At 39.2% G+C, this 15,972-nt stretch overlaps 1 protein-coding gene across 1 annotated transcript in view; it reads left to right on the forward strand.

Moving 5' to 3' along the window:
- Positions 1 to 1,529: 1,529 nt before the first annotated feature.
- Positions 1,530 to 15,972, forward strand: part of ITPRID1 (ITPR interacting domain containing 1) — a 33,734-nt gene continuing 19,291 nt past the window's right edge. Inside the window, exons 1-6 of the mRNA XM_088521383.1 lie at positions 1,530 to 1,594; positions 1,989 to 2,045; positions 2,301 to 2,366; positions 2,967 to 3,169; positions 8,508 to 9,091; positions 11,137 to 11,191. Of these exons, the coding sequence (XP_088377509.1) occupies positions 1,563 to 1,594; positions 1,989 to 2,045; positions 2,301 to 2,366; positions 2,967 to 3,169; positions 8,508 to 9,091; positions 11,137 to 11,191 (997 nt within the window). The 5' untranslated portion in view covers positions 1,530 to 1,562. The remainder of the gene's footprint in view (positions 1,595 to 1,988; positions 2,046 to 2,300; positions 2,367 to 2,966; positions 3,170 to 8,507; positions 9,092 to 11,136; positions 11,192 to 15,972) is intronic.

Raw genomic sequence — 15,972 nt, forward strand, 5'->3', positions numbered from 1 at the left:
GGCACAGATTAATAAGAAATTTACCATTTGGACAGTTTAGCCTTAGTAACTGCATGTTCTTTATCCACAAAAAATAAAAGAAAATTCAGCCGACATTGGCCTACAATAAAAGGGACTTAAGGTGTCATATTCTATGTTTGCCTAGACGGAACATATACATGCAAACAGGTATGTCTTACCTGGCATATGGTTGAATATTTAATCCTGCCAATATGTCCATAAGTCTAACCTCTTGGATTTTTGGTGAACAGTTACTTTATGCTGCCTCCAAACACCAAGTTCCTCATCTTTAAATTATTTACTCAACAGCCCAACTCATGTTTCACAGTTCTCAGTAGCATTTGTGTCCTTTTAGTCCCCAAAAAACAAGATACAGAGGAAATCACATCAGTAAGTTTGTGGTTGTGGGGAATCATGGGGGTATCACAGGAAACAGTATCTAAATGCTGCTATGGAAAAATTCTAATGACTTACAATTTTAGATCTTATTTTTGACATTCGCAAGCATTTTTATAGTGTATCTCCAGCTTTTACTGGCACATTAGTAGAAAATTATGTACAGAAGTAGCTGGTTCTTATTCAAGTTATACTTAGCTTTCCATTAGGAAGACTGATTTATGTTGTGACAGAAAATTAGAAAATATCAGTAACCTTTATGTTCTCAACTTGGTTGGATATTCTTGTACTGAGTAAGCCAAAACGAACTTATGTTAGAATTTGCAATCAGAAAAAATGGTCCTTAGAAAACATGAAAGGTGTTTTCCCCTTCCATATTGACATGGTTTTGTTAAATGGAAAAGAAAACTTTTTAAAATACATCTGAATTATGCACGTTGTGGTATACAGAAAAATATTTGCTATTGCTCCTAGGCAAATACTGCCTTCAGCTTTCAAAGGATCAAAGTGTCATATCAGTGATAGGAGGGGAAGGGATAATTAGAGGTGCTACATATTTTTATCTAATTTATTCTCAGTATAAGCAAGTTCAAGAAATCCTGAAAATGGGCACCTCATCAGTTGTAGTTATAGCACACTTGGATTCCAGTAAAGTGTTAGACAAATATTTTCTCCTCCAGAAAGTCTTGCAGCTGGCCTGCAACTGTTTCACTCCTTTCAAACACGTTAGTCAACAAGAAAATATTCACCAGTTTCAGTGGATTACCTCTGAAAATTGTTATACACAGGAAAGTTCTAACTTGTGCTGGAGCAAGAATTTAAAATTATGTATTTTAACTATATGGAAACTATTACTGAAAAACAGATATGACAAGGTATTTTTATCTTGGCTGAATGTGCATATTCAGGTTTGCCATAAACAGTGGAATCCAATATAGTGTCCACTCCTTTTTGGTATATGTTGCACTTAACCTATGATTAACAAATATTGTAAGCAGAAAAGTATTGTTCTGCAATTGTGTCACTTGTTCACTTACACAATGCAATTGCTGTTCTGTTTTTTTTCTCTTTAATTTGACACATTTCTATTTTAAGGGATGAAAAGAAGTAAGAGAATAAAAGATTTTTATTTCTTTTTGTTTGCAGTTTCCTTGTCAGTATCAGAAATGGTACAGATGACTGTGCAAAGCTACAGGAGGTAGGTCTCAGACACAATAAAGTTACGTTACAGATTCTTTTTTCTTCCTTTTCTTTTTGACAAGAGGAGGAATTTTAGCTTCATTATTTTTTCTTACTGTTTTTTCTCAAACAGATGAGTGTTCTTATGTTTGTTAAATGTAGGTGAAATTTAGCCTGGTTGTAACATAATGTAATTTTTCCTACGAACAGAGACTTCCATGTGATAAAATGTTCCTTTTACATTGAGCCAGCTCTGAAAACAAAATGCTATTTCTATGCAGATTACCAGATACAACTACAGTGAGAATCTAAGTAAAGAATTGTTTCTCAGATGCTACTCCTGCAACTACTGCTGCAACTCTTGTGCCTTGTGTCTTTGGAACTTTGAGAGCAATTATATCTTTGAAAAGTAGGTGGCTAAAGGAACCGTGCTCCCTAAAGGTTCCCCAAAGATTCACCATCTGTCAAAAGTGAGCCGTTCTGCCACCTTTATAATTAGCATTTACTGGTACCTAACACCTACATTCTAACACCTACTGTAACATACTGTTCTTGAGAATAAGCGTATTGCCACACTCTCATGACGACTCTTCTTCTAAGGCATTGCTATTATGTATCATTATAAATGAAGACAAAATGCAAATGTTTACTCTAGGAAAATCATAATGACATCCCAGAGGAGCACACAGGTAAACACATTTCATTGTTGCTTTTTTCCCAATTAGATCCCTGCAAGAATTTTCAGAAAGTCCTGTTATGTCAAGATGCAGCAGTGTCAGCGTACCTCAAAGGTTAGTTACTTCCATGAATTTCCAGCTGAGAATACTAGAGACTAGTCCCCTTTAGAGATCAGCAAATACAGATAGAATTTTGAGTATGAGGTTCCAAGTGTTAGCTCCTAAAGTGCATTTCCTCATTTATCCTAAGAAGATCAAAATGACCTTCCACTCATAACAGGTGCCTGATCTGAAATGTGTTTATTCCAATAAAAGAATACCCCAAACTGCAGTGGGCTTTGAAGCAATTAGGAAGTAAAAAACTGTGAGATCTTATGGCAGCTGTGTTATTTCTTCTGTGATTTGTGTCTAGAGAGAATTGAGCCTACAGAACTGTGAACCTACACCTTTTATTAATATTCCTTTTGCTAAACTCTCTAGATCCCAAGCCACCAATATCTCTGGAGGGAGAAATCTGTGCACTTCCAATACTAATGTTGTTAAGAGCACTAGCTTTGAGCAATGTGATGGAAAATGATGATCTTTATTTGAGGAGAAGTCATTATGAGAGGGGAGAAAAAGGAAAATAAATCTTTTAATAATAGCACTTCTCTGAAAAAGTGATACAAATACAGAATATAAATGATCCTGATATTTCTGGTATTTTCACCACAGTGTAACTGAATGGTTGGCCATTGGGGAAAAGGATCCAGTTGAGATTCTTCTGGATTTGGGGTTTGGTACAGAAGAACCTGATGTCTGCACTAAAATTCCACATCGGTTCCTTCGTGGTGCTTCTGTAGCAAAAGGGATCAACATCCGAGTTTTTCTGGAGGCTCAGAAGCAGCGGATGGACATTGAAAGCCCAGATCTATATGGTAAGCAGAGGTGTTTTAGAAAAAAAGGAAGAATCTTAGCTAACAGATGACCATATGCATATAAAGACTATAGGCACTGAGAGGTTAAGGAATGAGAGATTCACTAGAGAAAACTTATGAAAAGGGCAATCCATTCAGGAGACATCTAGGATGCTTGCATACATCTTTGCAGCAATGATATTTCCTAATGTAATTGAAACACAGTTAGTCTGCTCAGCTGTGGACTCCTATTTATGAGCTTGAAGTATGACATTGTACGAGCGGTGCCATTGTACAAGATGACATCCCATCCTCTGTCAGACTTATCCCACCACCTTAGATTAGCATTTGGGTAGCATAACCTGCAAAGTTGAATGTAGGTCCATTGCCTCAGCTGTTTCATGGGCAGCATGATAGAAAATGCTCACTATTGCTGATGGTTTAAGCCAATAAAGAAGGTTTTGAACTCAGCAATGCCAAGCACTGCATTGTGATCATGCATTCCCTTTTCCGCTCTGTAGCAACAGGACTCTTCTCTTGGGGAGAGACACAGAGCAGCTGAGAATATCTTAATCTCCCCTAGCTGGAGCTGCATGAGCTTCTGCATCAAAGCCACAAATTTCTAGCTAGAACATAACAATTCTGTGGTTCAGATATAGCCTGAGATGCAGATGAGCATCATATCACATAAGAATGGTAGAACTGCATTATTTAAGACATGCATCCTTTTTTAAAAAATTATTTAGATATTTTTAGTTCTTATTTCCCTAAATCTAAATATTTAGATATTTAGTTCTTATTGGTGCCAAGTACCAACTTCATTTTGCAGATGAGAAATGAAGACAAGGTCCTCACCCTAAGGATGTGTCTTCATAAAAACAGTACTGCTAATTCTCTGACATACATTCCTTCTAGAAAGACCAATTTGGATATTTCCCCCTGTATTTGCTGCACAGAATAGCCAGATGGCTCTTGAAATCTTCTGTTTACTTAAGATGCTTAGTGAAGCAGGATCTCTCACACAGTCCGTGCATTCCTATTTAGAATTGCATTGAGAAAGCAATATATATGGAATAGAAATTGAAACAGAAATGTCAGAGCATCACGGAGAACTTTTTTTTTTTTTTTTTTTATAGCAAGCCCTGTGCATGCATTTCAATATTTACAGCAAACTGACACATCAGGCAGGTTCCTCTGCTCTCACTTTATTTCCTTAGAGAAAAAGGGCATGGATAACCAGTAGGGGCAGAGATAATCAGTATGAGTGGGTGGTGGATGGAGACCTTAGGGAAGGAGGTGAAGAGCTAAGAGTGAGTGAAAGGAGAGAGAAAGAATTAAAGGGAAGGAGAGAGGTGGTTTGCATGGTGAAGGCAGACAGTGGTAAGCCAAGGTGTGAATTTAATAACTAGTCTTGCAATAGTTCTCAATGGGGACACTCTTTGTACATGTTAACAGCTAATCTATATGGGGGAGTTACTGTGAAGTAAGTTAAGGTTTGCATTTCTATTTTGGAGGGTGTGATGTCCATCAAAACATATTATTTTTCTTTTGACAGTTTGGGAGGGAGTTTTCACACCATCTGCTTAGGCCTTCAAAGTATGTGCCAGGGCTGGGAGCTGAGGCTACACATTTAATGGAGAGAGGTGGGATTAATTCTTCAGAGATACCTACCTCTGCTCTCTCCACTCTATATGCTGTTTTATACATGGTGCTTAACCTCAGTCTGGATCACTGCACCAAATTATAGACATTTAACTCAAGTACCATCTTATGGAGCTTTATCACCCCACAGTCTGTCTCCATAGTAAGTGGAGAGAGTGAGGCACCTTCAGAGAGGCATCATCCATGCCAGTCTCTCTCACAGTTTGGGCACAACAAAGTTTCTGTTGCCAGTGTTCCAGGAGAAGACATACAGCTAAAAGGGATGTATCATGTCTTAGAATGCAAACTCCCCAACAATATCCTCAAACGGGCTCTTTGGAAACTTGCTTGCAAAATCTGTTTTTCCAATCCCAACAATCTCATATCATCTAATTTTGTAGTGTGGTATAGAGAGAAGCAGGAGTGGCAAATTGATGTTTATTACATTTAAAAATGGACCGAGCTTCTTGGGTGAGATCCAATCTATCTGTCTTCAGCACTAAGGCTGCACCTCGATTTTTCAGGCAATCTAAGGAAGCAGTTCTAAAGCAGAAGCCAAAATTCCCAGTAATGGCAATAATGAGGATAGGTGCTTTTGAAGGCCTCCAGAAGCTGCTTCTCTGTAAATTAAGTAGAAAGGTTCAGCTTCAGGGATATTCCATAGCATTTACCTCTCCGTGAACCATTTACGGCTTTTAGATCCCCTAATTTTTCACAACTTCTTTGGCAGGGCACAGAAATGGCAATGTGTAAATTAGAGCGACCACGTCAACTCCAGAGATTTTAAGGCTGTTTTACACCACTCTTCCTAGAGACATCCTGGATGAAATCACCTATTGTCTGTCAGTGTGGTTTGTGAACACTGAGACATTTCAATATATATAAAATGTGAAGAGCTCTTATTTGGATTTAGCCATGGAAAAGGAAGAAGGTATTTAGTGTGAGTTAGTGAAATACTGAGAAGTTACCTCATTGTCAGTTTACTTTCTGCAGAATTAGCAAAGAAAGCTAATTGATTTAGTGTGATTTTGTGGGAGACTGAGAAGGTGAGAGATAAGCAAGATTATAGATGCAATTTGGGAAATGCCAAAGGTGGAGAAAAAGAGGAGGGAGGTGACAGAGACCAAATGACTTCCAAAGCAGTGTGATCCATTTCAAGTCTTCATATTTCATTCATTTTCTAGTGCAGTCCTGTTCTGTTTGGCTTGTTTCTGACCGCAAGGAATAGTTTTCTAGAAGTGCTTCATTGATGATCTGACCTTTTAAAATACGTGTGGCTTATTATAGTGTTATTTGTTAATTGTCTCCATGCTTGGTGACAATTGATTCTTCAGCATAGTCATTAAGTTTTTAAATGGTTCAGCACACAAAAATAAGCCACACTTTCATCTGTGTGTCTGTCAGCTGCTGCAAGCCCCTCACTGGAGCAGTTGCCCAAGCCTTACTCTCCTTTGCAAGATGAGTATATACAGCAGGTAGCACTTTCCATGGCACCTGTTTGTCCTGTGATCACAACAGGTCAGCAAGGACAGTGAGGAGAGAGCCGCATGCATCACGGACAATATTATATCAGTCAGTAAACCCAGCCCTATAATGAAATGTAAATTACTAAGTATGTCTTCTCTGAGGTACGGCCTCAGTTCAAGCAGAGACAGTACTACCAGGACCTAATACCTAAAAAAAGGAAAATATTTTAATACATGGCAAAGTATACCATGCTGAGATCCCTTTTTGATTTTTCTTAACAAAAACTGAAAAATTTAGGATAAATCTGAGTTTTCCCACTGATTTTTTTATTATTATTTGTTTGTTTCTTTTTCTAATTCGGTTTGTCTTGAAAGAACAAGATGTTGACTGAAAATTTCTTACTGGCTCTGGAAACTCTTCATTCCTGAGCACCTATTGAAGCATTTCCAGATCTTTTATACAGACTACTGTAGCACAGATTTAGGGTAAGGGGGCACAAAACTCTGAGAATTTCTCCCTAAATTGTAAAAATCTCCTGATCATAAAATCGGGAGATTTTGCTTACACTTCGGCCATTGGCTGAGTTGGTTTAAGATTCTAGTGAAAATGCATCCACTGTTATGTCCTTTAGCATGTAATCTTTGTTACAGCCCAACATGTTACATTTTCCTGTCACCTATTTGAGGATACTCCTTGGGGAGCACCCACTGAAAGCAAAGGGACTGCTGGCCTGGAAATAAATTGTCTGTGAAGCAGGGCAGTCCCTGATATCACTTTTTGATGACCTGTGTATCTATTACACTTCATATGAGTGAGAGGATTACTTGTTCATTTATCATTTCCCTCTTGTTCATCAGGTGTCATAAGCTCTCAGGAAACAATTTACAGGAAAAAGATTAGCGTGCCAAAACTATTTCAAACTGTAGCAAGTTTGGTTCTGGTTCAAATGACAAGTACTGTACTTCTCTGCCACTGTCAGTCGAAGCAGATTAGCACTTGGCATTTTTATAGCATGAAATAGTGAGAGCCAGATAAAACACCGAGGCTAAAATGTGTTGTTCATGAGAAGCATGTGATAATACATTGGAAGCACAAAACCGTAAGTGATTTACTCCAGCTTTCTAAACTAACACAAATGCAAACTTTATCCAAACCTGTGTAACCTGTGTGCTGATAGATCAGATAACTTCTATAGACAAAATCTAGAGAAGCCTTTGACCATGTTTTAAAAAGTGATACGAATGGCAACAATTTCCTCTGGTATTAAAAATTAGGTAATGTTTGTGAAGGAAGGGGGAAAGAAGTATCCCTGAGATATAGTAATTAGCAGGAATTATATGGCATGGTATTGGTCCCTGATGCAACGGACCAACTCAGAGCCATGTTAAATACCCCCTTGTTATCTAATCATCAGTGAAGCAATATTACCAACAGCCTGTGTGCACACTGCATGCAGGAAGTTTGGCTGCTCTCTAGGAGAAATGGCAGCCAAGAATGTTAGCATTTTGCCATCTACTCTCCTCAGCAAATCTCTTAAGGAAGAAGTAGTCCTGGTGACATATTCATAGCCTCGGGATGGGTGTAGACACATTACACAAGCAAATGTGTTGCATTTCCTTGTATAAATAACAGCATAGTGTTGTAGTGATTGAAATCTCCATAATCCCTTACAGAAAATATCATCCATTTCTCTTTACCTGCTATGCGATGGAATAAAAGGACCCAGAAATAACACAGTTTTGTTCCAAAGAAAAAACACCAAGCATCTGTATAAAGACAAGTGTGTATACACCTTGCTATGACTCTCTGGGGAAATAAATTTTTGTTTTGCGGTGTTCTGAAAATGACTGTGGCCAGTTGCTATCAAGTAATGGGTATATGTGTTTTGCACTTATCCTGGACAGTAGCCAGCTGTAGATATCTGAGATCAGACTCTGATGGCTTTATTCTTGTGGCATTTAACAAGTACTCAAAAATGGCATCCAAAGCTTTACAAACTAATTGAAGAATTTAAGTCTGGATTCTGTAACATTTATTTACACTAAGTGGTAGTCAGCTGTACTTGACTCAAAGAATTCAATATTATATAGGATCCTCTGAAAGTAAAAGAAAAAAATAGACATTTTTAATCAGGTTCTTAATATGTTATTTTTGGCAAAGACAAATTTAATAATAATCATTATGCCCTGCTATTTATTTCAAATTGTATTTTTTGATAACCACATTTGCCTTCCCTTCTGTCAAACTCTAGGGCGTTTTCGACAGCTAGAAGTGCTTGATCATGTGGCGAGTGCCTTCTCCTTGTTGCTGACTGATGTGAACACGCAACAGAGCAAAGCCCAGGATGCCAGCAGAGGTGAGATTGGCCACTTGGATACTGAGCAGGGCAAACCTGTGGTTACAAGAGCAAAGAAGAGAATAGGTCAGCTGCTGAAAAGGGCTTCTAAACAGACAATGCTGCTGAAACAAAGCTCGCTGGCATCCGGTGAAGCTGGATCATCTGGATGGAAAGGAGAGCCGTACTCTTGCGGTGACAATGCCAAGAGTGGAACAATCCAAGTGGGTTTTTCTGAAGGTGTTATGATGGATTGTCTCACCCCAGAGCAAATCTCCAGAGGCAAAGATGCTCTCACAGTATCTCAGTGTCCACAGACTCCCCCGGGAGGAACTTGGGCTTCATCTCACTTACTTCCAAAACAGTCCCACCTTTCTTCTGCATGTGAGGTGCCTGCCAAAGACCGGCCAAGGAAAGGGTTGAATTTGCTTGTGGCCCCCACACTCAAAAATTTGGCCAGCCAAAGCTACAAGCTGCCGGACTCATTTGAATTGGAAGAGGTGAGGTGGATTTCTGCATATTACTTACCAGCAATGTATACTTAGACGTCTTTATTTTACAGATTTGGATTCTCTTTTTGAACATTCAGGATAGAAGAAATTACGTAAAATGCCATGTTGCAGTATTGTGGGGAAAAACAGTGGGAGTGACACTACTCGTTGGGGCTTTAATTATTTTAAATTGTCTTTGTGCTAGGATACTGTCAAAGAAGTTGGCACTGAGGTCACTGAGACAGGATTCATTCAACCTGTGTGACAGCATAGCATGCCAATGTGCTTTACACAGTGCTAGCTTTTTTCTAGAAGTAAGCTGCAGGAACACTAATATCCTATCAAGGATATTTTTACAGACCCTGTTATTAACCTTTTTTCCTTCTTTTTTTTTTTTTTTCCCCCCCCTCCTCTAAGCTCATGTTCTGGTGTGCTCTCTCCAAATGTTTCATCACAAGATTGTCCTTGGTTTTATAGCAACATTCAAAATATTTTATTGCTCTGCAAGCTGAGCATGCTAAAGCTGAATAACTCAGAGCTTGTTCTCAAATCCACAGTTTTCAAAGTCCATGATACTCAGCTTTCTGTATATTCAGCAACAGTGGGTTATCAGTGAGGTTCAGCATGAAGTAACAGAGACCAGGATACATGCCAGTCCTTGTCTTACATTCAGAGTTCTTGTGTGAGCAACATTTTTTTTTTCTGGCTGTATTAGTACAGAAAGAGGGCTCCTCTCTAAGAACAAAGAAGGGAGGAGAAGCAGGATAGCTGGCAGCTCCCTGAAAACATTTGTAATATGAAAGGAAGAGCCTGGAAAAAGTGGGAGGCCTAAGAAGACTTCCAGTTTTGAAAGAAGTTGGAAGAGGTTGGGTTAAGTTGGTGGCATCCTTTCCATATAAAAGATATTTATTTTTTCCAATTCCTTCTAGAATTATTTTTCTGTGAAAGTTTTGTTTCAGCCTAAGTTTCCCTTTATGTCCTGCAGTTGTGGAACTAAGCTGGTAGAGCTGACTCAAAGAATATAAGTTTGGATCTGACTATCAGCCTTGATGGGCAAGAAAGGGTCTTTCAGAGGTCTCCATCACGACAAATCTTTGCAACCCATTATGTCTGTACAGACTTGCACACTGGACTTGCAGCTTTTTGGTTAGTAACTCTCTGATCCCTGTAAGTTATCATGGGCTCAGAAGTGAGGATGCTGACAGAGCAGCAGATGATAAACCCCGCAGTCTGATGCCCAAGACAGTTTGATGAATGCTATATGCTCATATTATAACTGTATACGCTGCTTAACATCCAAGTATTTATTAAACTAAGGTTTTAAGAACAGTGTACGGGTTCAAACCATAAGGCCATATAACATGTTCTACTGACTGCAGAAAGTAGCAGGTGCCTAGGAAGAGAATAAGAAATAGGGGCATATAGAGTGATCTCTCATATATTCTTCTAGACTTTGACAGTAGGTGGTTTGGAGGTTTCTTGAGCTATAGCTGCATCTGGGACACATTGAGCTGTTTTGAGTGTAATTGGTCTGCTTTTCTGTAATGACTCTTGTTGCAATTTCTGCAACATCACAACTTATTGCTCCACTTGGTAACACGGGAAACACAAATGGAATCTTTATTCCTAGAGGAAAAAACATTCTGACCTTCCATACACTCTTTGGCAAGAATTTGTCTCCATATGGTTGCCCTGCCTAACGTTTCTACTGCTAAGTCATATTTTCTTCTAGGGACATTTCTCTAAGACCATTCAAATAGACTGTTAAGACATACATGAGTGGGGAAAACTTTACACATTAACTACTTTGGAAAGACTTGAAGAGCCTTTGTGATTAGAGCCTGGATTATGACATAACACTTTTTTTTTTCCTTTTTGAAAAGGACACCACCAAAAAGGAAGCATCTAAAAGATAATCATGTTTTCACTCTGAAATTTCTAGAATTTTTCTTTTTACTCTTATCCCCTCTCCCTTCATAAGGAATACACTCATAATAATCAACATTGTCAGGAAGATGTTTTCCTCTTCTCTCACATTTCCTCCTCTTTTTCAGATTCAGAGTTTGGAGGAAGAAAGTCTATGTAGAAATGGTCCTGATAGCATATCAGGTGAGTGTTAAAAACAGATGTTTTTCCAGATTTGTTTTTAAAATTGTGTTCCAAAGGAGTCCTTTCTAAAGGTTTATACTAAAAACGTGTTCTCTCTTTGGTCCCACCAACTCTGCTGTTTGGATGGACTATTTGGTCCGTGGTAATCTAGATGATATGACTTAATGAATCATAGGGCTGTAAAATGCTCTTCCCCTCATCAGGAGGATACAGTGAGTGCACACAAAGTGGATTCCTGCTTTCAGTGTTTGGAGGACCTATCTGATCTGCTAAGTGTCTTCATGTAGGTCATGCATGTAAGTCTTCTCAGGACCTGCAAACAAAGCCAAAGCTTCTGTCCTGCTCATCCATCAGACACAGCTGCACTCTTATCCACTGACCTGATGATCCTGAGAGGACTTTCTGGTTGCACAGTGGCCTCCACTGCAACATCTGAATCTCCCCTAATATGGAGACTGTCAACACATGGGCTGATATGGCACTGGATCATGTGTTAGGAAATAAGTTGAGAAGTCTATGAAAGGATTAAATGCAAAGCTGTTAGACCAGATGTTATGCTGTCATTTGGGGCGACGTGAGTTTGGATCCTGAGAACTGTTTGCTGGCAGGGGTGGCTATATTGGAGGAGACGGCTGTTCTGCCTCTAGAAAAGAGTGCACTCAGCCTTGCTCTCTAGTGACTCTTGCTAACCAGTGCTTAGAGAAGGACTGGCAGGTTTTGAAATGAGACAGAAATTTGATGTAGAAGAACGAACGAGTAACAAAAAGCAGATAGAAAGGAACAAAGATAAGAGTTTGGTGAGCCCTCACCTTACAAATATTGCATTATTCCACTTTTGGGGACCCAGCACAAATAATTAGACAGTCCAAGTTCACACACAGGTATGGGAATAAAGATCAGATATGAACTGGTGCCAGTCATTCACAAATGCCATTGGCTGTGATGACAGCTGGATTCACAAGAGTGAAATCATGAGCCTATTGAAGACAGTGTCACAAGTCCCGTTGAGTTCAATGAAGCTGAAGGTATTTTAATCAAAATGAGCAGGGTTTTCTTGATAAATGCTAGAGCCGACCAAATGCGATGGAGTATATAATGAATTCGTTAGCCCTGGAGGTTGCAATTTTTTTTTGTTTTGAAGTGAGCTGTAAGTAGATATTTTGTTGCTTTGCTAGTTTCTCTCCTGCTTTGTTTTGTTTTTTAGCTGTGCAACAGACTGTATGCCTGTGTTAGCCAGTTCTCACCACATCCCCTGGCAGGGTGGTTTGGGTCCAGTCTGTCAATAGGTGGCTCTGGCCATTCTTCAGGCTTAAAGACGTCAGGCCCTTGCTGCTAGTCAGACAGTATGTTTTGTGACCTGAGTTACATGAGGTCACTTTGATTTTGCTTCCTGAATGATGACTCAGTCTTTAGGAACAAGCTCCCACACTAGCAATCTTGCTTGTAGTACTGTCTATACAAAATATACCAGTTTTCCAGGATTTGTGCAAAGAAAACCACCATTTGGTGGAGAGAAATGAGTAATGAACACCATAGAAGGTGGGCATATACCCACCATATTCCCACCTGGGAATAAATAAATAAAACATTTCCCCAAACCCCTTTTTTTTTTCATGGAGCTCTAAAAAAAATACTATGCTACTTAATGATAAAGGTATTTGTGAAAAGATTTTGCAGATTATATAGATATATTCATCCCAATATAAAGGAAGAAAGAAACTTAGGACCTGAAAGTTCTTTTAAAATACAGGAATAAAAATGCATTCATGGTAATTTTGGGATAAATTGCAGAATGTGATCATTTGTTTTAAATTCTAATAGGGCTGTCATACAGTTAGTTGATCAATTAATATCATAGAAGTAAAATGTGCTTATTTAATATTTGTGCCTTAACAGCACCATAATATTATTTTAGAGTTTAGTTTAAAAACTGGAATATCTCTCTTCATGCTCCTGTTATAGTATTGCTAATGCTAATTCTAAATTGAAAGAAGAGATTTTGATCATCTTGTTTATTGGCTTTTTTCATATTCCTTATCCTTTTCCAATTATTTTAAATGTGTACCTCTCTATACTCAAGGTGCATCATGGAACAATCTAAAAAGAGCTTATATCAATTTGACATTGTTAGGACAGATAATATCTAGCTCTTGGGAAGCTTCCCACCAAATGCAATAGAAGTTCTCAGACCCATCATTTGAAATAGGAGCTTTTGGGGAAACAGAGCCCATATTCCAGTAGGAGCCTAGCAAGGAAAACTTCAGCTCCTAGGAGAATATGCCTGAAATGAGATGGACTGCAGGCTCCTTGGGGTAGAGGCTGCTTGTTTTTTTTAAGACCTGTATCATGACTACTAGAGTGAGGGCCCAACCTCATTTCGTTGGAGGCTCTGTTGGAAAAGGAACAGGCGCAATGATGAAGATGTGAACACCTGACATGACCATGCTGGAGTGGAAGCTCACCTGAGGGGGGAAGCTCAAGGAGCCCAATATGAGCAGAAATAGATAGGAACAGACTGCTTTGCTTATATGGGGCATATTAGAGACGGGTGACTTATGGAAGCACTTGTCCCAGTGGTATTGTCCCTTGGCTCTGTAACCTGGCCTCAATTTTAGTCCAATTGCTTAATTTCCTACACTCCCCATGAAAGCCAATTCCCTGGCTGCTGTGTGTCTTCTTTATATTTCTCCATAATGTAGATTCTGGCTGTTTAACTGCAGTAGGCTTTATGATCAGGCTTTTTTTCTCTCTGTTTTGGCAGAATGCTGAGACTTAATTTTAAAAGACGCTCAAAGCCCCCAAACATCCCTGAATGACTTACAGGAAAAGCAGAGTGTTTTCTAGCTCTGTTTTAAAAAATATTACAATCTTTTTTATTAGGCAATTTTATCATTGTTATAAATAAGTAATTGTACTGGGGAGAAGGGATAATCCTTATTTAATTAAATTCATCTATACTCCCAGGTTGGCAGCAACCAGACATATGTGAGACTAATACCCACAGCCTGCCTGTATGCATGTGCAATTAAAAATTCACTCTACAGTAGCACTGGCAGTTTAGTGTTGCTTTTGGCATTTACAAATTCTTTTATTTTGTGACTTTTTTTTTACCATACACATATGCTGGAGCAGATGTTGCTTATTTGTTGTTTATTCAAATCTGTAGGCTCTGGCAGCTAACTCCATTGTTCTGTAATGAAGCTTTATTCACTGTCCTGTATTAGGACCCAGCAAATGCATGACAGGCAGAGTTAGCTCTCAGCAGGAACTACAGTTATTGTCCTTACTTATTGGCTGTTTATATTCTAAAGCTCACAGTTGAGAAAGCTGGCTGGGCAGGGTAAGGGGCTGGGGATGCTGTGCGCAGAGGAAAATTACTTGACTCCACTCACTGTATCTTTGCCCTGATGAGGTGCAGGCTTGCATGTAAACTCATCTGTTGCAGGGATTTCATATTCAGCACTTGAAAAATAGAGCTGTTCTCCCCCTCCGCCCCGCTTCCTCCTCATTCCCCCTCCCACCCCTGCTGCTCCTTCCTTTTTCAATTAGCCTCTGTAAAGCACTGGGTTTAACTAAAGGGTGTTTCAATGTTGTTCACCCCTGTTAACTCAGCACGTGTCTGAAAATTCATTAGCAGCAACATCTATTAGGGAGGCACTGGAAGTCGGTGTTATTTTTGTACACATGGCAGCCATCCACTCCCCCTTGCTTCTTATTTACTTTTTCTATGCCTCTCCATCATTGCAGTAGCCACACTTCGGAGAGGCAACAATTTCCATGTGGGGCTGACCAAAGAGGACATGCTGCTCCCAGGCGCTCAAGTGCCAACAGAAAGGCATTAGCCTGCTGGAAAAGCCCTTGGTAGCCCAAGAGGCAATCAATCAGAGGAGTAACCACCTCCATCTGGCTCACTGTGACATGGTAGCTCTCTGTTGAAGCACTTGTGATTCATCTTGTCCCAACGAGTGGTGCCAGGGATTGAATACACCCAGTTTTTGCAGCAGCTGGGAATGTTCTAGCTTCCCCACATGCTGAGCTAACACATTAGCTCCTGTGACTTATCAAGTAGCAATTCTTTCAATTATCACACCTTCACTCCTCCTACTCACCCGTTCCTCTCATGGTTGGCACCATGGGAATATTCACAGAAGGCAATTGGTATTTCTTTTAATTGACTGAGTGCCAAGAATGTGAATCCTGTTTATTATCTATTGTAATGTCTGCCTGCAAAGGAAGGATCAACATCTTCACAAGTGCAAGAAAATACACATATATTTCCTATGCTTCGGCAGAACTCAGATTTTCCTAGTACCTTCCTCTATTTTTGGTATAAAGAAGGAAACAGTTATTTACGGTATTGCCTACATCATGTCTTTCCCCCCACATACTTATAATACTTTTTAGTTTTGAGCACAAAAGAAAGAAAAGGCAAAAGTAATGAGAATGCTTATTTTCTAAATTTGAAAACAAAATCTGGATCTATACCTACAATATCCTACACCTACACGTGTTTTGAGACCTTATGACCCTTATGTTAATCTTAGCCGTTGCTTGATAATCACCTGCAGCTTCTGAATATGAGCTTTCTCTTGATACAACATGAGATCCATAATACGCTTCTAGATGTTCTTGAAGCAGTCATAGTGCAGTTCATTTGGGTTAGCACTACAGTAAAAAAAAAAAAAAATCACTCCTAGAGAGAACATCCATAAAGAGCAGTCACTAGTAAGAACATTTGGGGTTCCATATTTTTGTGAAAGGGAAAAATTAGGTGTGTTTTT

Source organism: Tinamus guttatus, unplaced genomic scaffold, assembly GCF_059628265.1.
Source record: "Tinamus guttatus ecotype Peru unplaced genomic scaffold, ASM5962826v1 Tinamus_guttatus_pri_ptg000119l, whole genome shotgun sequence".
Lineage (NCBI taxonomy): Eukaryota > Metazoa > Chordata > Aves > Tinamiformes > Tinamidae > Tinamus > Tinamus guttatus.